Here is a 20,996-nt window from a genome sequence, read left to right as displayed (position 1 = left end):
TCAACTCTGAACCAGGACTATAGGCTTGACTCACAGAGCTGGGTTCTTTGGTGAAGCTAAAAGGAAAGTGCTCCTGGAGTGGCAAGCAGGGCCTCTGAGAGCTGCTTCTGCAGCAACAGGCTCGCTGTGCACTTGTGCAAACAGACTAACTGTGCACGTGTGCAAACAGCCTTGCTATGCACTTGTGTTAAATAGACTCACTGCACATGTGCAAACAGGCTCACTGGGCACTTTTGTAAACAGAATCATTGTGCACATGGGCAAGGAGACTTGCTGTGTACATGTGCAAGTAGACTCACTGTACTTGTGCAAATAGGCTTCCCGAGGACTTCTGTAAATAGATTTGCTGCGCACTTGTGCAAACAGACTCACTGTAAATGTGTGCAAATAGGCTTGCTGTATACTTGTGCAAACAGCCTCACTGTGCACTTGTGCTAAATAGACTTACCATGCACATGTGCAAACTATGCACAAGTGCAAACAGGCTTGCTGTGCACCTGTATAAACAGATTCTCTGCACTGTGCAAACGGGCTTACTGGGCAGTTGTAAACAGACTCATTGTGCACATGGGCAAAGAAACTTACTGTGCACGTGTGCAAGGAGACTTACTGCACTTGTGCAAACAGGCTTCCTGGGCACTTCTCTAAATAGATTTTCTGTGCACTTGTGTAAACAGATTCACTGTGCACTGTGCAGACTGCTATGCACTTGTGCAAAGAGATCACTTCACTTGTGCAAACACATGTTGTGCCCTTGTGCGATGAGACTGGCTGTGCACTTGTGCAGACTTGCTGTGCACGTGTGCAAGTGCTTCTGCTTTCCACGTCTCAACTTCCCAGTCACCAAAATGTAGGCGTCAAATGAAGTTACGAAGAACTCAATCTTTCTTCTTCTAAGTATGTTCTGTCAGGGTGTGTGTCTTAGCTGTGAAGGGGCTGACATTTTACCCACCTTTCAGATGAACAGTAATCTGCCCCAATATCATGGATCTTGACAGGAGAATTAAGATTTCTAAGTCAGAAACAAACGACTTTATTATGAATGACACAGCAAGTAGCATGAATTCCTGCTCCTGTAGGCTCCCCCCACCCCGCTTCCGCCTCCAGAGTCCCACGGGTCCAATCACGCTTCACACATAGTAGGTCTGTGGTACATATGAAGAACCATGGGTGTAGGGAATCCAAGTCTTTTCTTATGGGTGTAAGGAAACCAGTATTCCTTTTGCTCCAGAGAGAGAGAGATTATCTCTATTATACTGAGCAGTAAGGTAGCTTGTTCTCGGCTCCAGAAAGAGGTACTGTGTTGTCCAAGGCTGTTCCCTGTCCAAACAGCCTTGAAACAGCCCAGAACAAAGGCCACTGGTGCCTCTGCTGGCAAGGTATGCAGAAGCAAGAGGGACCCATGGAGAGCTGCATCCCAACATACTCTCAACAAGCCAGGTGATATAAATTTCTCTCATTATAACTGAACTCAAGTTTAGATCCATGATGACTATAAAGAATAGATTTCCAGTTAATCCCTATAGTAAATTTTTCTAGTATCCCTACTAAACTCAAGGATTTTTTTTTAATTAAAAGCAACATTCTCTGCAGATATTTCTAATCTGATATTATCTATCAGATGATTCAGACTTATAGCTAGTACTTAACATTTAGTCAAAATCAGAAATAAGCCTTGCCTAATTTCTCAATAGTAATTTAACTACAAATACTGCATTCAATTCATCAACTTGTATAACACACCCTATATGTTCTTAAATAGCATTCATTCTCATCTGTCCTTTCTAGTAGCTCCCCAAATCCCTGCTTTTGTTCAGATTTTGTTTTCCCTTCCTTGTGGCTCAGGGATAGCACATCCCATCTCTAGACCCAAGGATACACATTTTTCCTTTTTTTATTAGAGTAGGTTCACAACAAAACTGAGCACAAAGTACAGTTTTCCCATTTACACCTGCCTCCACACACATGCCCCTCACACTGATGAACCTGCATTGATTCATCATTCTCTGCCGGAGTCCATAGTTCATTAGGGCTCATGCTCTGTGTGGTACATTTTAGGGATTTTGAAAAGTTACCTTACAGCATCATGCAGGGTATCTTCACTGCCCTAAAAATCCTCTGCATTCTGCCTGTTCATCCCTCCCTCCCCTCTAACCTCTAGCAACCACTGATCTTTTCACTGTTTGCTTCCTTTTGCCCCTTCCAGTTGGAATTCCAGGTGGAATTCTACATATGTAGGGTTTTTTTTTTTAATATTGTATTTATTTATTTCACAGAGAGAACGATCTCAAGTAGGCAGATAGGCAGAGAGAGTGGGGGGAGGCAGGCTCCCTGTTGAGCAGAGAGCCCGATGCAGGTCTTGATCCCAGGACCCTGAGATCATGACCTGAGCTGAATGAAAGCAGAGGCTTAACCCACTGAGCCACCCAGGCGCCCCACATATGCAGTCTTTTTAAATCGACATCTTTCACTTAGTGATAAGCATTTAAATTACCTCCACGTCTTTTCATGGCTTAATAGCTCATTTCTCTTTAGCACTGAATAATATTCCATTGTCTAGATGAACCACAGCTTATTTAGTGTCCTACTGAAGAGCATCTTGGTGGCTCCAAGTTTTGGCAAAATCTATGAATTAAGCTGCTGTGAACATCATGTGCAAGTCTTTGTGTGGATATAGGTTTTGGACTATTTGGGGTAAATACAAAGAAGCTCTATTGCTGGACTACATGATGGGGTGGATTTCCTTCTGCAAGAAATTGCCAAGCTGTCTGGCACGGTGGCTGGACGGTTCGGCATTCGCACTGGCCACGACTGAGAGTTCCTCTCACCCCACATCCATACCAGCAGGTGCTTGTGTCAGTGTTCTGGATTTTGGTCATTCTAGTAAGTGTGCGGCACAAGGGTACACCTGCATTACTCCAAATCAGTAATTCCCAACCAGCAACAATGGCAACATTTGGGAATTTGTTAGAAATATAAATTCCTGAGCTTGACCCTAAACCTATTGAATCATCAACTCTAGAATGGGACCCAGCAATCTCTCTTGTAACGAAGCTTCCAGGTGATTCTGACACACACTAACACCACTGAACTACATTAAAGTTAGAGAGTAAAGACACTAAGCCAAATAGTTCATAAAAATATCCTGGCTCTTATTATTGGTCCTTAATGGGCCTAATAGACTGAAAGAAAGGAGTGATATTCTGGGTGTGAGGTAATGTTTCTCTTTTCCTTTCTGGAAGATCTGAACAAAGCAATGTTTTCCTCATTGCTTCCAAAGGCCACATGACGACCCTGAAGAAGAGCAGCACAGGGTTGAAACCAGTGCAAGGGAGATTTGGAAAGAACTCATGACCCTGGTAATACTACTGAGCAATTAAATCAACACACTGTTAAGTGTGACTTATCTATGGACTTACTGTTACTACAAGGAAATGCATGTCCTTATTAATCTGAATGAGCTGGCTTTACGTTATTTGTAGCCCCAAACACTTTGCAAGTGTGTCCTAACGTGTATGTTTACCCTACACTCTTCGGGTAATTTCTGCAAGCTTTGCTTCCTTAAACAGGCATGCACTGAAAACCAATGGAAGATGTTATAAATTGGAAAGTCATGTGCATGGGCAAGGTACTGACTTGTTTTACTCTCCACTGTATTCCCAAAGCTTAGGAGAGTACCTATCAAATAAAAGAGTCTTAATAAATATCTGTCAGATAGATGAATACATGAATGAATAGATGAAGCAAACCAGAATAAGGGGTGGGGGTCCTGTAATTCAGTTATGCCCACTCAGCTTTCATACCGGCTGTCCTTTTAGCTGGTTTCCCTGTGGTCACTGGATATGCACCCCACCTCATACAGCCTCCCAGAGCAAAGGTGAGGAAAGATCATCTTTCTCTGTACATCATTAAAGAGCAAAGGAACCCTTCCCAGAAGGCTCCGCAGCCCTGTATTCTTCCCTGCAAGACCTTTATTTTTTAAAGATTTTATTTTTTTTTAAAGTAATGCCTACATCCAACATGGGGCTCAAACTCATAACCCTGAGATCAAGTGTTGCAGGCTCGACTGAACCAGCCAGGCGCCACTTCCCTGCAAGACTTTTGACCAGAGTTTCACAGACTGAAGATCTAAGTGCAAAAATAAACTCAATCTGAAATATTGTTCAAAGACAAATGTGGAAAAATACCTTCTAAAACAAGACTGGAAAGTGAGAAGCCACGAGGAAAAATAAAGAGTTTAACTAACAGATATTACTTCATGTCTGGCCATTTCCTGATAATAAATTAATTATTATTTGGATCGATTTAAATTCTAATGACATTTTTTATCCTATATTAATGTATATGGATAACCCAAAAAGATATGATAGATAGATTTAACTTTATAAATTTAAACATTTCTCTTTAACAAAATATACCATGAATAAAGTCAAAAGGCAAATAGTACAATGAGGGAAAATATTTGGAAAACATGTGATAGGAAAATGGTTCACAACCCTACTATAACTAAAACAATCCTACAAAATGAAAAGGAAAATATTGGAAATGCATCCCAAGGATAGAAATAGATAATCTGATGATGAAAAATTATAAAAAGTCAATGAAAACATGAAAAACTGTGAAATGCAAGTTAAAATAGTGACATATTATTTCTAAACCAATAAACCGATAACAAAATTTAGAAGATCATTAACGTTCAATGCTCAAAAGCACGTTCAGAAACCATCACTGTCACACACTGCTGATGCTGGAAACTTCTGGAAAATAATCTGACAACATCTACTAAAAGCTTAAATGCGTTTATTTTCAGCCCACCAACTCTACCTTAAAACTGCAACCTCCAGAAATAAAACTATTTTAATATAAGGAGATATATTTACAGATATTTATTGAAATATTCATTTTAACAGAAAACAACAACCACCTCCCTATCCATCAAAATGAGGAGAGCTGAGTGATTTAGGCTGTCCATACTCCGGAATAATAAATAGCTCCTACTCAGAATGAGTTAAGTCTCTCTATATTGTACTAGACTCTAGCAACTAGAGAGATGTTCACTGAATACTGACAGACGTGAAATGAAGTTGCAGAATACCATGACAGTACGATCTCATTTGGTTAGAATTAGCAGTAAAGAACAGATCTGGGACATATATGGATATTTATATGTCTAAATGGACATAGAAGGAGATGTGCAAAGAATATACTTATTATTCCTAGGAGAGAAACTGAAAGAAAGATGGGGGAACCTATTTACTTCTGTGTCATTTGCCTTCTTATATGCTACCTATTACTTCAGTAGTTAAAATGGATAAGTAACAAGATATAAACATTAACAAATAAAATGTTATTTATGATGAATTCATAGACAAACTTAAAACAATATAGCCTATTTCAAGAATTGTGAAGTAGTAACATACAATACTTGACAGAAATATATATTAGTATATATATATATTATATATCTATATGCTGTTTGTAGCTTTTATACTGATAATTTAAGCTAGCAAGTGTTTTCAGTGCCAACTATAAATGTGTGTCTACTGTCACTTGCCTAGTTCTATATGGAGGAAGTGCTAGGACTTGGTCAACAGAAATATTCTACCAGAATAGCTACATTACTTGTGTTACTCCTTCTACAAGTGTAATAACATGGTTGGAAGATCAGCAATTTTGATATCAAACAGTTCTATTATCATTCTTATTTTAATAATAGGTGTAACCATATTTCTTAATAAAATTTCTTGTATTTGTAGTTTTAATTTCGTTTATATGCATTATTCATTTTTAAAGCTTTCTATTCACTTGCAATTTATTCTAATAGGTAATGTAATTACAAGTTCTTTATATTCTTAAAATTAATTTATAAAAGATATTACCCAAACAAAGAAGTGTGGTTAACGCTCATAAACTAAAATCTTGACATATCATCAATGTTTCATAATCTCTTGTTATTACTGTGCAGGTCTTAGTTCTCATTTATCTTACTTACTATTAACTTAGTTTTTAACCCCACAAGCAGCTTTATCCTTATGGAATGGAGGAGGCAATTTCCCATTAGAGGCCAAATGCCACAGAATGTGCTCAGAAGAGTCATCTGTCCGCATGAACAGGGACACATATGCTGACAGCTGGTTTGAGAAGAGGAGGCGGAACCTGGGCTTGCTTAGGGAAGAAGGAGTAGAAGCACACAGATGTCTGCGGTCAAAGATAAAATGCGTCTATTTCCCATCTCATGACAGTGCTGCGTCTGAAGTTCCAGGCACAAACAGATGGCATACTGGTACGTTAAGACTAAGTGAACTTTTCCTAGTATGTTCTGGAGACAAAGGCCCTCCTGAGACTAGGTGTTTCTGTTCTTCAGTAAGGGGCCCAGAATACAGGCAAGCCCTTCTAGAGGCAGTCTTCACAGTGGAAGATTTGACCTGTGCGTTTGAGTTCCTCAGATCCAGAGCACCAGAAGAACCCTCATCTCTAGGTCCATGTGGGTGGCTCAGTCAGGTAAGCCTCTGCCTTTGGCTCAGGTCATAAACCCAGGGTTCTGGGATCAAGCCCCATATAGGGAATCCCCACTCAGCAGGGAGCCTGCTTCTCCCTCTCCCTCTCTCAGTGTGCTCTCTCTCTCTCACAAATAAATAAATCTTTTTTTTTTTTTTAAAAAGAGCCTCATCTCTAATCTCATTCAAAAAGGGTCCTCAATTTGTTTTTTGAGATTAAGAGTCACTTATGGTTTGTCTCCCTCCCAATTCCATCTTGTTTCATTTATTCTTCTCCTACCCACTTAAGCCCCCATGTTGCATCACCACTTCCTCTTTCTCTGCTTGATTGCTGGGGGGAGGGAGGTTGGGAGAAGGGGGTGGGATTATGGACACTGGGGAGGGTATGTGCTTTGGTGAGTGCTGTGAAGTGTGTAAACCTGGTGATTCACAGACCTGTACCCCTGGGGATAAAAATATATGTTTATAAAAAAATAAAAAATTTAAAAAAAAAAAAAGGAAAAAAAAAAGGGTCCTCAACTTTCCTGAGGTCTGTGGGTAAACAAGCAAAAGGAAAGACGTCCCCTGCAAAACACTCAGTCTTAGGCTGCCTCGCTATGCTACTCAAACTGTGGTTGTCAAGCTTTGTGTGTTCTGGACAAACTTTGGGTGTTCTGGGGCACTGCTCTTCAAAGGGTCAAAGTGTCAAAAGCATTCCTCAAGTCAACAATAATCACAACACATCCACTCTCACAGAAAAACAATGTAGCACATGTGAATAAGGCATTCACTCTTATCCTTTTTTCTGTGCCACCCTTCAGTGACTCTGGGTCATACATGGTGCTCTATCCTGACAACACCTGAAAGAGTAAAAAATGCAATGGCCCCCCAGGTTTCGGTGAGCACACAATCATTTTTTGACATTAGCTTGAGGATATACATATGCTTTTTTGTTTTACTTAAAGCAAACTGAAACTTGATGTGTATATCAAACAAAACCCAATCTACTCAGCTTAACAGATGTATGGAAGGTCTGCCATAGTATTCTGTATCCTCAGTGGTGACAAGTTTATTAATTTTTTAAACTGCCTACTTCGAACTCAGGGTGTACTAGGTGACCAATGTACCCCCCTAGCCATTTTTCATGCATTAGTGCATTTACTTCTGGCAGTGCTGTGAAGATGGCATCAGTGGAAAATGGACCAGAATTATCTGGAAGCTTAGGTCCAGAATGGGTAAGTAATTTGTTGAGCTATTTTTAGCTACTAGGTCAGAACCAGGACTTGCCCCAAGTCAGTCAGCCTTGAAAGTGAAAGAAGTTAATCAATGGGTTTTCTCTTCCTTGGATTGATTCAAAATATTTACAAAGGCAGTAACAAAACCACAAACCTTTATGATTTAGAATGGTCAATCATGCTCTGTGTCCTGTCAAAAAACTCAAGCATTCAGTACCTATTGAACACGACTGGGAACGCTGGTAGATTCTAAATGCTTACAGAGAGACTGTAAAACACAGCTTGACAGCATCATAATTTGATAAGGAACTAACAAGGCATTTGCTCTACTAAAAATTAATAATTTCATTATCAATACTTCCTCTTTTTGCCAAATATATGACCCAGGACCTCTTTAAAAAATTGTCCAAAGAAGATTTAATATACGTCTTCCTTTTCTAGAAGATATCTACATGGGAAGCAGAGGTGCTCTCAAGCATTCTGGCGGCTTTAGGACATCACTCAACATACTGTAGCTCGTGCTCAATTAGAGGCTGATTCGGCTAAGGCTGATGTTTCTCCATGATAGCAAACCCCTCTGACAGAGGCTGACAGATCAGAGCACTACAACAAGGAACGTGGTCAGGCCCCTAACTGACAGATGTACAAAATGTACCTGTAATGGTTTTGTGGTTTTCTTTTTCAGTGTTAAATGGCCCATTAGACACAGCTGGGAGAGGCCAAAGGCCACTGACTGATAATCCCTAGAGCCTTCTCTTCATTTCTCCATCTCCTCAGTTTATTGGAAGCTACACAGGAAGCTGCCTACAAAGTTTTCCAAATCACGCCTACATGTACTGTTAGCGGGCTCATTCTTCACAGTGCAGAGGCCTGCCTGATACCTTTCAGAGAACTATGAGAAGACTTCAAGTGTCACTGGAGAACTCTAAAAGCAAAAACCTCCATCTGGTCTCTTTGGAGGCCCTTCCGAACCTCTCCTACACAACGGCTTGAGTAGTTCTATCCTACACTGCCCCCTCACATGCCATGTCCTGGGGTTCACATAGAGAGAGAAAGAGAGCCGACTCAGTGTTTAAAGGCAGCTGGACTGGAGGAGTGGGTATCACAAAGGCTCTGCTGCATAAAGTTGGGCAAGGAAGGTGCTGAATGCATTGTAACAACAACAACAACAAAAAAGGTGCTGCATTGCTACAATATTCCTGTCCTCTACCCAAATGCAAGGATGCTACTCAGTATAATGTATTTATATCTAGCATCTAATAGGGAAGACACTTTTTATGTCCTTTTAATGTTTATAATTAAAAAAGGTTCTTAATGGTTTAATGTGACGGAAATGCATTAAAAACACAATGCCCTTTGGCAGAGCTGTTTTAGAAGTAGAATTAGAACACTTTAATTTTTTCCTGGTAAACAAACTTAAATTAAAAATAAATTATGTTCTATTCAGTGAGCTCTCTGGCTGTACTCCCTGTAAATAACATGCCATGGTTAGCTCTTAGAGAGGCTCCCATCTGCCCCCGAGTCCCCCGGGTCAGCCGTGTAAGTCCAGATATATATTGTAACACCAGTGGCAGTTTTGTATGGAAAAGACAATTGGGCTATCCTTGATTTGGGAGGAAAACAAATCCAGTTTTGGCAAGGTTTAATTTCAGATCAGCCCCCTTCCAACCAAAACGATTCTTCTTCTCCCACAGGAAGAACCAAGACTAATAGACAGACAGTGAGGCTGGCCTGCCATGGAATGCACGGATAGACAGGGTGGGCTTCACGGGGGGCCCTCTCGCTGAGATGCTATGGTGCCTCTTTGCCCATGCATGAACCTCATCCACATGTATGTAAAACGAGTCTCTCCAGTGTCATGTTTAGCAAACAGGAGAATTAACATTTTCAAAGCAATGTTAACCTGAATCTTGTGAGACTGAGACCAGAGCAGGTAGGACAGAGGAAGCAACTGTAGAAAGCACGCTCAAGACACCCTCAGGGTGTGATGAAAGAGAACCTGATACTCTAGCCCTGAAGTGAACAGAACATTCCCATGGTCAGGGCTGCTGAGGCTCTGCTCAAGTATGCAGGTGTTTCATCCACACCCATGGCCAGGACACAAGAGAGCAGAGAGACGCAAATATATTTGTTCTCATTCAACAGTTCGACTGCCATTACAAAGGAGAGGAGATACATGAAAACACACCATACTGCATTAGACACAAACTCAATCCTTCCCAGACCACAGAGCATTAGAAGGTACCGGGACTCAAAGCAAATGAGAAGTATGTCCCACGTCTCATGTCACTGAAGGCACTACAGATAAGACAGCTGTATCTACCCTGATCGAAGCAACAGGGTAGAACAAAAATATATTTTAATGTAACATATATTCAAAGATTCTATCACAATTATGTAAAAGGTTCAAATGAGGTTCCTATAGAACAAATATACACCTCTATGCAAATGAGTATAAAAATATACCCACTTTATGAAGAGAATGGGACATTATAAAGAGCACTGTAATTTCTTGTATCACTTTCTAGTCAGTGGTTGGCGGGACAGCTGTAACATTCTGACACAGTACTTCCTGGTACTTATTTGTACTTGACCCTCCGAAAGCACAGCAGTACTACCTGCTTTAGTCCGCAAGACTTCCGTGAGTCATAAAGATGAAGCATTTTTTTAATACACTGAGCAGTATTAATTTCATTGAAAGCCCAAGTTGGTGCTTAAATTCTCAAAATAGTTTACAAAGAATCACATAAACGAAGTATACACAATACAATTATCAGAGTAATTAAAATGGTACAACCACACATACTATATTATGAATGAACCTTAAGGACATAATGCTCATGGAATGAGCCAGTAACGTAAGGACAGATTTTACATGGTGCCATTTGTAAGAGGCACCTCGAGTAGTTAAATTCATAGAGACAGAAAGTAGAATGGTAACTGGCAGGGCCTGTGGAAGGGGAGTTGGGGGATTTGTACGGCTAGAGAGTTTCAGTTTTGCAAAATAATTTAGTTCTAGAGATTGAATATACTCAACATTATTGAACTGTACACTTAGAAATGATTAAGATGGTAAATTTTAGGTTATATGATTTTGCCACAATTAAAAATAACAGATAACCTAATAAAAAATCTCCTGCTTCTCTCCATTCTGTCTCTTTCTCTTTCTGTACAGCATTTAACATACCATATGCATGTACGTATATGTATATAATGTGTGTATGTATGTATGTGTGTGTGTATATATATATATATATATTTTTTTTTTTTTTGACTGCACATTCATCCTTCAATAGATCAACTCTAATGGCAGATCTTATCCTGTTGCTCTCCCCTCAGAGGCAGGAGCAGTGCCTTGGAAATACAGGTGTTTGATAACTATCTCACGAGTAAATTTTTTTTAAAGGTACAAGCTTTTTTTTTTTCTTTTCCAGATTTTTAGTAATATTAATTCTAAAGAACACATTTCAGTTGAGCTTTATTTTCTTTTCACTCTCGCCAATCTTAATTGTTAGGTCATTCTTTTATCACTATCCTTTTAACTCCTGGGGCCGGTTGTTAGCAAGTCACTTAGACACAGTTAAACAATAACTAGGATACATAAAAAGCAATATCCCAAAATAAAACACATAAAAAGTCTACTGTGAAAATTAATCTAACAGCATCTCCCATTTCTCTTTTTTAAGTAGCTACCACTTACTGGCTTGTGATACAGAACTGCACATAATTATAGGAATGTAAGATATAATAGAAAATACAAACTAAACTATATTTTGCTGAAGTGGATACTGAAGTAATTTCAACTCTCTGAGGTTACCAGACTATAGCTAAACTGCAAAATTGGAAAAATACCTGGGTATGTGTATCAATCTTGAAACTAGCTCCTTACTATAATCATTTTTTTAAAATTACCCCATATAGGAAGAACATTTTATCACTTGTAAAATCCCTTTACAGATAAGATCTAACCTCATCTTCACAAACACCTCTGACAGTCAAGGCCAGCGTCGCTGCCCTTATTTAAAGAGAAGGAGAAGGAACCAGAGAAGCTAAGTGATTTGATCAAGGTTACGTGAGGAGCGCCTGTGCATATATTTGAAAATAATTTTCAGAAACACAAGAAGCAAGAGCTCTGGAAGTGGACTACCATATAATTCTTGAAAGAGACCTGACCAGGTAATGAGATTGCGTCTACTAGCCACACACGAAAATCAATTCTGTTGCTCAGAGAAGGACAATAAATACTGATCTTGCCATTTTAATGCAAGAGGCAAAATACATTTTCATGGGTGTCACCAAAACACAATAGGACAGGTCTCACTGGTATAGCACAGAAATGGAAACGTAGAGCTGTCCAAAAGAAACAGATTTAATAGAAGAAATGAGAGAATGGCGTGTGTCATGAATGCAGTGTTCCGCTGCACAGAATTCTGTGAGCCCATGCTATAAAACTGGTCCTTGGATTTTCAATTTACCAGATAAATAATATTTGTAATACATCAATGAAATCAGGTTGCTAACATCCAATTATTTTGACTGAAAATGTTAAAAGATTTTTTTAAAATGGCGGTTAACTTTTATTGACTATTTGCTTTATGTCAGGTTCTGTTGTAGGTGCCATACACACACAGGCTCCTTAAAGTTTCATGGCCACAATAGGAGGTCTATATTTTGATCATCAGCCCTGTTCTATAGATAAGGCAGTGGAAGCCAAGGGAATGTCATCAGTGTTCCCATGGTGCCACGTATAGCTCCGGGCAGAACCAGAACTCAATCTCTGGCAGCAAGGTCCCAGAGCCCAAAATCTTGGCTCTAATACCCTTTAGCTTCATTGTTTCATAAAAGGGATAATTTAACACAAAAACCAGGCACAGTATCTCAAAATAAGAGTCATTTCTTCAAATTTAATCTAGTTAGCACTATTATTTTTTTAAAGATTTTATTTATTTATTTGACAGAGAGAGATCACAAGTAGGCAGAGACACAGGCAGAGAGAGAGAGAGGAGAAAGCAGGCTCCCTGCTGAGCAGAGAGCCCGATGCGGGACTCGATCCCAGGACCCTGAGATCATGACCTGAGCCGAAGGCAGCGGCTTAACCCACTGAGCCACCCAGGCGCCCTCTAGTTAGCACTATTAAAAACTCACTAGCTCCCTCCTTTTTGCTCAGACTTTTGTAAATGTCATCATAGACCTCCCTCCACTGGTCTGCCCAGCTGAGTCGCAGAAGCATGGGAATGGGGTTTCCAGACCAGGATAAAATAAAAGTGAAAGTCAGAGACTTTCAGGGTAATAACATACAATGGATCATCTCTTTAGAAAGAGAACAACACATGAATCAGAGAATCTTTGTGTCGAAAACATCTGCAGGGTCACCCAGTTCAATCCTCTTCTGAATATAGAAATCACCTTCTACAATGTCAGGTTCTACTTGAATGGGTCAGCCACTGGAAACTCACTACTCATGATTCAGCTCTTGTCAAATTTGTACAGACCCTCTGTTCTTCCCCATCACCTTTCTAAATTCTTTCCATCATTCCTCATTGGTGGAGCAAGGTTCCAGAACCTTTCCTAACCTAGACACTATCCCTAGAGCATAGGCCATTTTGTGCTCTTTTAATAAAATACAGGGAGCAGAAATCAGTGTGGTAATTGTAGGGAGGCTGATTAGCCCTGGTACAATAAGACTATCACCTTCTCCATCATGGGTGTTTGGCTTTCTTAATGCAACCTAAGATTATAGTAGGCTTTGTGGCGGGGGGGGAGAGTGCTAAGAAAATAACAGTACAGAGGGATATGGATCATATGGTAGATTCATATGCATTTAAGCCAAATTCTCCATCTTTTTTTATATATGTTGCTGCTAAATTTTATTACTCTAGTTCCACAGTAGTACTGTTGGGTTTTAAACCATAAGGATGAATGTGCAATTATTCCTACTACCTATCACCCTATTAGACTCATCCACTGATCAAGCTTGGCCAAGGACAATTTCCAACTACTTTTCAGAATGCTTAGAGGTCCTCCCAGCTTATAACCTCCATGACTTGCTGCTCTCTGTGAGCCCCAAATGCTCATAAACCATCCAAGTTACCGTGGGGACCATCCTGCATTTTTTAGTCTCCAGTCTGCAGCACCAGTGTCCTTCTTTATATCTCAGTCCTGCCATCCACCATGTTCTACTGCTCACTGGCTGTGCTCATCAGTCTTATCTTCACATTTTCTAAAGAGCCTCAGGTCAAGGAAGGGTGAAACTATTTTTTTTTTCATACAGTAAAGAGAAATTTGACTTCACGTTCCTCACCCACCTCTGATGTCTCCCCCCCTTTATTTCTAGCTCTGACTTTCCGACCTAACACACTCCTACTTTCTAAGACTGACTTGCCCAACTATAGCTGTTTCAACAATGTTCAAGGTCGGCATGTGACACTCCAGGAATCGTATCAACCTCGGGTTGCAAACACTGAAAAAAGCACGCTTTGTCATTAGGCTCCCTCGTTTACATGAGGTTGAACACTTTTGAAGGCATAGTGTTGGTATGCAAATGTCAATTCAGAATTGGTTTTAATTTCTCTAAAAGTACTCACAGTCTAGGATAAAAGTATGTTGTCTCTTTGAAAGTTGTATATGTACGTACACATCAAGCAGCAATAAAAAAATCCAAGCATTCTATTCAGGGGAAATGTATGTAACAGTTGTGTCAGTAGCTGAAATACACAGGCAGAAAACGAAGAGACAAGACAAAATCTCTAAGGGAGAACAGGACTGGAAACATTAAGTAGGCGGGGTTGTTAGTGATGAGAATGAAACAGATGGCATCCTCTCTCCAGTCTAGACAATGGAATTCTAACCCATTTTTGGACAGCAAGGGAGACTATATATTGCTGTGCCCAAAATAGGATTCCTTAAAATCACACTAAAGTGAAATAGCACTAAATGTACTGCTCATGGGGAATGCTTGGAGGACAGAAGGTCCCGCGGGCTCCCATGTCCCACTCATAATAAGGGGGTGTCAGCAACTGCCTGCGAGCCTTCACAAGGCAGTTACCAAATCAATAACAGGTTCGAAAGAGAGGCCTCTACTGCGAAATGATATATCTGGTGTTATACATTGCTACTGTTTGCCCTGTAACAGATGATAGGATCATATAAGAAATTATTTCACCAAAAAAGGGCAGTTTTATTCAACTAAAGAGACAGGGAAGATGACATCATTTGGAAACCTGAGGAAGAGAAAGCACTTTCAAACTCCTTTCTCCTTGGACCTGCCAGCCCAGGCTTTGTGAAGAGCCCGTCCAGAGCTGCAGTTTATTCCAGAAATCCCATACCTGGTGGGCGGATCTGGGAAGGAGACACAGGGTTGGCTAGGACTGGCCCATCATGAACCCCCAGAAGGGAGCTGCTCCCTCTTCTAATGAAATCAACAACAACAACAACAACAACAACACAAGCACAGAATTTGCCCACGAGTGTTGAACTTGCAGAAGCAGTATACAACTTATTATCATCATTTCTCCTCCTGGTGAGGGACAGACTGTCCTCTGAGAACTTTCAAAACTTAAAAAAAATAAATGACACATATGGTTGGGTCTACTTACATAACGCTATCTGAAGAATCAGTTAATTCCATAAAAATTTACTGAATCGCCTCACCTCAGCCCACCATTCAATACAGAGATCCTTCAGGTCACCGAGGAAAGAACATTGGAGCGTCCCAATATATCATTTCTCTCTACTTCCCTAGCAGAAAGTAGCCACACAGAAACAGCACTGACACCTCTCATGGGAGCTTTCTTCAGGTTTTGATTTTTGTAAGGTGCTACATCAACCCTACTTTATTTAAGCTGTGGACCGGGTTCAGCATAGTCAATTAGAACTTTATAATCTCAACTTGAAGACCGCAAACAGCCCACAAATCACCCTGGCTGAGTTTACAAATGGGCCCCATGTCATTGGCAAGCAGCCCCTCCATTAAATATCCATCAATAAAAACACAGCTTTAAAGCTATCTCTGAGTTAGACTCTGTTATTCCAATGCCCCTCCAGGCTAAAAGCACATTAACGGTGAACATAAAACAAGGGGACCAGAATGAGAGGATCTGACCTATGCGCCGACATCACTGAAGGAGACAGTTTCTGTCAAATGTAGGGAGAATTCCTACACAAACTAGATGACACTCACAGGAAAGTATAAATAAAAAATAGGGTAAAAAGAAGTGGAGGTTGCCCGTAGATACCAAGCTTTGAGGTCCCCAAGTCCACAGGCTGTCAGGCTACCGCTCGGAAGTGAAGGAAATTATTCGTTCCCACAGCGGATGCTGACGGAGCTGGGGAAGCTTATTAATCCCCTGAGAAACACAATGCTGCAAGTCAACACCCAGAAAGACAGTAGCAACTGGTCCCAGGTGTCCCTTACTCACCGGCACACTTTGTCCTGGTTCTGAGAGCTGGCCCAGGAGACCCAGTGCCGCCCTCCCCTGGCCTGGTGAGCAGCACACTGATCTCGTACTCCGTATCCGGGTCGAGGTGCCCGATTTTGTAACTCGTGGAATCCACCGGCTGCCGGTCGTTCCAGCTCCCACTCGCGGTGCAGTACTCCACCTCTCGGGCGACAATGGGCCCATCCCCGTTGATGGAGTTGGCGTTGAGTTGAATCCAAAGGTAGGTTGCCCCCACGGAGGCAAGCTGAGGTGGAGCGATGGGAACGGGGGGCTCTGGAAGGTAAATCAGAGAGCTTTCAGACACGCTGCCCTTCAGTTTTAAACCAGGTGAATGTACATCAATTATTAAAATAAAGAAGCCGTGAATATATCAGAAATGAAGTGATGAGAATGGTTTTGTTTAGGTTATTAAGAAAAAGCACACTGGTGAAGTCTTCCCCCATGTTCAGATTTGTGAAAAAAACCCATCTTTAAAACCAAAGCTTGCTCAAGTAGGGATACCCCTAGTTTGTTTTAGGACACAACTCCTTTTTCTCAGGCTCAGAGGATCTTCCCTCTCACTAAAAGTAACTTGCTAAAGCTTTCTCAGTGGTAGTACTTAAGCTCCATGAGGCACTCTATTGCCAAGTTCCTTATTGAGAAGGTCTTTGAAATCATCAAAGGTGCTAGTTACCTATCTCATTAAATTCAGTTTCCTTATATTTATTATTCCACAGATTTCATCAATTTTAAAACACGGCTGAGTTTAAAGTTTCTCTCATCCTAAATGCATTTCCAGGATGACTTCTTGCCCCCTAAAGCCCCCACCACAGTGGACTCATTCAGCCGCAGAAGTAAGACGTTTGGATAAGAAAGCCTACCACTGCTTCTGTTCAAGGAGCCTTCAGTAATGAGTCCTAGGAAAGCAGAGAGGAGGAAGAAAAGCTCTAAAGGAAAGTGCAAGCCAGGCCCAGCTTGGTAAAATTCCAAGCAATCAATAGCAAATACTCTTCAAACCCAGCAAAGTCTCTTTCATTGTTTAAAACCTGAGATGGACTCTTTTTCTGCATCATTGTCTGAGGAGGGAGAAATAGACAATCATGTTTTAAATAGTATTCCCAATCTATCAGTGAGGTGTTGGTTGAATGGCTTTGCCAGGCACCAAGTGAAGGCATCTTATATGCCCAGTGTCAAGGTACATGATACCGGGAAGGGAGAAAACTGTAAAAGATAGTTTATTTCTACCTTCATGAATCTCCATCTGAGGAAAAAAAAAATGTAAGTAAGATCTGGTGATTTTTATTTTTTATTTTTTTTTAGTTTCAGAGGTAGAGTTTAGTGATTCATCAGCTGCTCATCCCATCAAGCGTCCTCCTTAATGCCCATCACCCAGCTAGCCCATCCCCCCCACCTTCCCCTCCAGCAACACTCAGGTTGTTTCCTAGAGCTCAGCATCTCTTATGGTTTGCCTCCCTCTCTGATTTTTTCAAGCATGTTTCCACAGGTGGTTTGTGTCTTTTTGGGTGAGTGTGTGTGTGTGTGTGTGTTTCAACTCCTCAGTTAGCACATCTGAATGTACAAAAAACAAAGCCTGCTATGTTCCATTGCGGGCGTAGGCTGGCTTGCATATTGTAAATTCTGTCAGCCCCACAGTGGACACAGCCAACTGCTCAGGTCCCGCTTCCTGCTGATAGGGATCTCATCACAGCTAGGACCAACTGACCTTGGCCCTTGGGATGATACCTGGTGGATCCCTAGACTAAGATGCCAATAACAACAGTTGTCTTTGTTGGGTGGAGGTGTCTTTGTTCTTTTTCTGTAATCGAGGTGTGATGAATCTTACTGACTTTCAAAAATAGCTGGGAAACCTCATCACACTGTGTCAACATAGACACTGAAGGCCGAACTGTAGTTGCAAGACTACAGAATTCACGGAGACTTACTAATATATTGCTTCTATTGTTCATAAACCACAACTTTGTGCTGGCTCTTCATTTCTTTAAACAGTTCTTATTCAACTCATCATGATTTAACATCAATTTATATCATTAGGCGATTCCTTGAACCGAGACATGAAATGGGCCTTTTATAGTATATCCTAAGGCAGTTATGGAGCCAGGCTGAAAGAGCAGTTAATTACTTTGAAGTTGCAAATGCTAGCAAGGGTTGCTGAACTGCCATTCAAAATACAACTCAGGGGCAAGGCCACAAAGGTTAGTGAGCACACCAATTCATTTAGGATACTGTTGCTAGTATCCTAACATAGACATGATTTTAATGCTTGCTTGACCTGAGAATATTTTCTCTATTAATTCCCCATGAAGAAAAGTATCAAATATGTGAAATCAAATGAAAGGTTCCACTGGAAGCTGGAATAATTGGACTAGACTTTCTTTTTTTTTTTTTTTTTTTAAAGATTTTATTTATTTATTTGACAGACAGATCACAAGTAGGCAGAGAGGCAGGCAGAGAGAGAGGAAGGGAAGTAGGCTCCCTGCTGAGCGGAGAGCCCGACTCGGGGCTCAATCCCAGGACCCTGGGATCATGACCTGGGCTGAAGGCAGCGGCTTAACCCACTGAGCCACCCAGGTGCCCCTGGACTAGACTTTCCAAGGGACTTTTAGGTTGTTGGAAGAGTCCGTACAAGAATAAGTCAATATTTAAATTTTGAATAATTCCCAAAGTGAAGGAAGGAAGAGGAGAAGGAAGGAAGTCCACCTATACTAAACGACAGAAAGCAATTTAAAATATATGATTCTAAAGAAAGTGCAAGTTCACAATTAAAGTACAGTTGACCCTTGAACAACACGGTTCGAACTGCATGAGCCCACTTATACATGGATATTTTCTCTCCTTCATGATTTTATTAATAACATTTTCTTTTCTCTAGGTTACTGTAAGAATACAGTATATGATACATATACAAAATTCGTGTTAATAGACTGCTTATGTTATCGGTAAGGGTTCTGGTCAGCAACAGGTTATTAGCTAAGTTTCTGTGGAGCCAAAAGCTATGTGTGGATTTTCAGTTACACAGGGGTTGGTGCCTCCAGCTGTTATGCTGTTCAAGGCTCAACTGTAATTTTATTTTATTTTTATTTTTTAAAATTAATTTTATTTATTTATTTGACAGACAGATCACAAGTAGGCAGAGAGGCAGGCAGAGAGAGAAGAGGGGAAGCAGGCTCCCTGCTGAGCAGAGAGCCTGATGCAGGGCTCGATCCCAGGACCCTGGGACCATGACCAGAGCCGAAGGCAGAGGCTTAACCCACTGAGCAACCCAGGCGCCCCTCAACTGTAATTTTAAACCAAGCCAGCAATGAAAGAATTTATACACATATAGATACATAAACATGTATCTAATGATAAACATATGCAAATGCCTAATACACAGCTCACATAATTAAATGATACTGATACATATGCATATAGACACAAATTGTGGAGATTGTATGAAATATTTTTTTATGTCCCTGATTAGCAAAAGCGTGGTAGACATAAATAAGATAGGAGTGACAGTTACTTAATGACGTGGGTTTCCTTTTGGGGGCCTGGTACCAAATCAGGATGTGACCTTAAGAAAATTACAAGCTCTCTAGACTCTGGTTTTTTCCCATTTTTTAGAAGATCAACACTCCACATATTATATGCATACAAAAAAAGAGTTCAGTTCTTTACAAGTGGCCTCAAAAGTGTCACCGCATATTTTAAAGTAATTATCTTTCTGTGTAAGGTAATATCTACCTTATGTATTAGGTAATTATGTATCTTTATGTCAAGGTAATACTTTATGAAGCATAACATGCTAGTACAATTCAGCATGTTATCTCTCTTAAAAATATAAAACATATGAAAAATATGGCCATAAAATTATAAGTGGAGGAAAAGTCAAATTTCAGATTTGAGCCACAACTGCAAGCCAGCTGTCCCTGGCTTTGGTCATGTGCAGCAATGAAAAGAGGTGCCGGGACATTTTTATTTTTATCACAAGGAGCCAAGCTACCACTATGCCATCCTAACACAGGAAAATGGGTTGTATAAATGTGAATTACAACCCATTCATTCTTTGTGCTCACGTTTGTTCTGGGAGACTAGCAATTTATGATTGACTTATGCCATCCAACAAATGAACTTTTGCACAGAGGCCATTCTGAGCAAGGTTACAAGAGTTACATTATACTGATAATGAAGCACGAAGTCTCAAGAACAGTGCTGGTCACAGTGAAATGCTGGAGCGACTATCAGTCAGAAAATGGAACACAATCACAGAGAACTGAGCCAGGAGGAACATTAAGTACTAATAATGATAATAAAGAACTCAGCCATGGAACGAACACTGAGGCTGCTGCTCTACTGGATTTGTTGGTAAATGCTGTCTGCTTTTCTTTCTTTCTTTCTTTTCTTTAAAATATTTTATTTATTTATTTGTCAGAGAGATAGAGACAGAGAGCATAAGCAGGAGAAGCATCCGGCAAAGGGAGAAACAGGCTCCCCGCGAAGCAGGGAGCCCAATGCAGGACTCAATCCCAGGACGCTGGGATCATCACTTGATCCCAAGGCAGATGCTTAACTGACTGAGCCACCCAGGCATCCCTAGTGTCTGTATTCTACACGGTGACTCCTCGTCTTTCAGAGAGCCTTCTGCAGACTAGGATAGGCGTTACTGTGAACAATTAGTTTTCTTATGGCTATTAAACGTAAACTCAAGTCTTAGCCAGACCAGCTAAAGTTTCACTACAAACTAAAATTCCTAAGAATCTGCTGTGACAAAATATATTAGCGGGATAGATATTTCAATATGCACAATGTCAGTCCTTCCTGCTTGGGGGAAGGCTCACCAATGAACATTTCTCGCCTAAGCCAGGTGT

At 40.6% G+C, this 20,996-nt stretch overlaps 1 protein-coding gene across 12 annotated transcripts in view; it reads right to left on the bottom strand.

Annotated features, from left to right (window-relative positions):
- PTPRM (protein tyrosine phosphatase receptor type M) overlaps positions 1-20,996 on the bottom strand; it is a 761,675-nt gene that overhangs the window by 376,032 nt on the left and 364,647 nt on the right. For all 12 annotated transcript variants that reach the window (XM_032310611.1, XM_032310612.1, XM_032310613.1 and 9 more), the window contains one exon: positions 16,129-16,422. In XM_032310611.1, coding sequence (XP_032166502.1) covers positions 16,129-16,422 — 294 coding nt within the window. The remainder of the gene's footprint in view (positions 1-16,128; positions 16,423-20,996) is intronic.

Source organism: Mustela erminea, chromosome 13, assembly GCF_009829155.1.
Source record: "Mustela erminea isolate mMusErm1 chromosome 13, mMusErm1.Pri, whole genome shotgun sequence".
Taxonomy (NCBI): Eukaryota; Metazoa; Chordata; class Mammalia; order Carnivora; family Mustelidae; genus Mustela; species Mustela erminea.
This window is presented reverse-complemented; position numbering and strand designations above follow the sequence as displayed.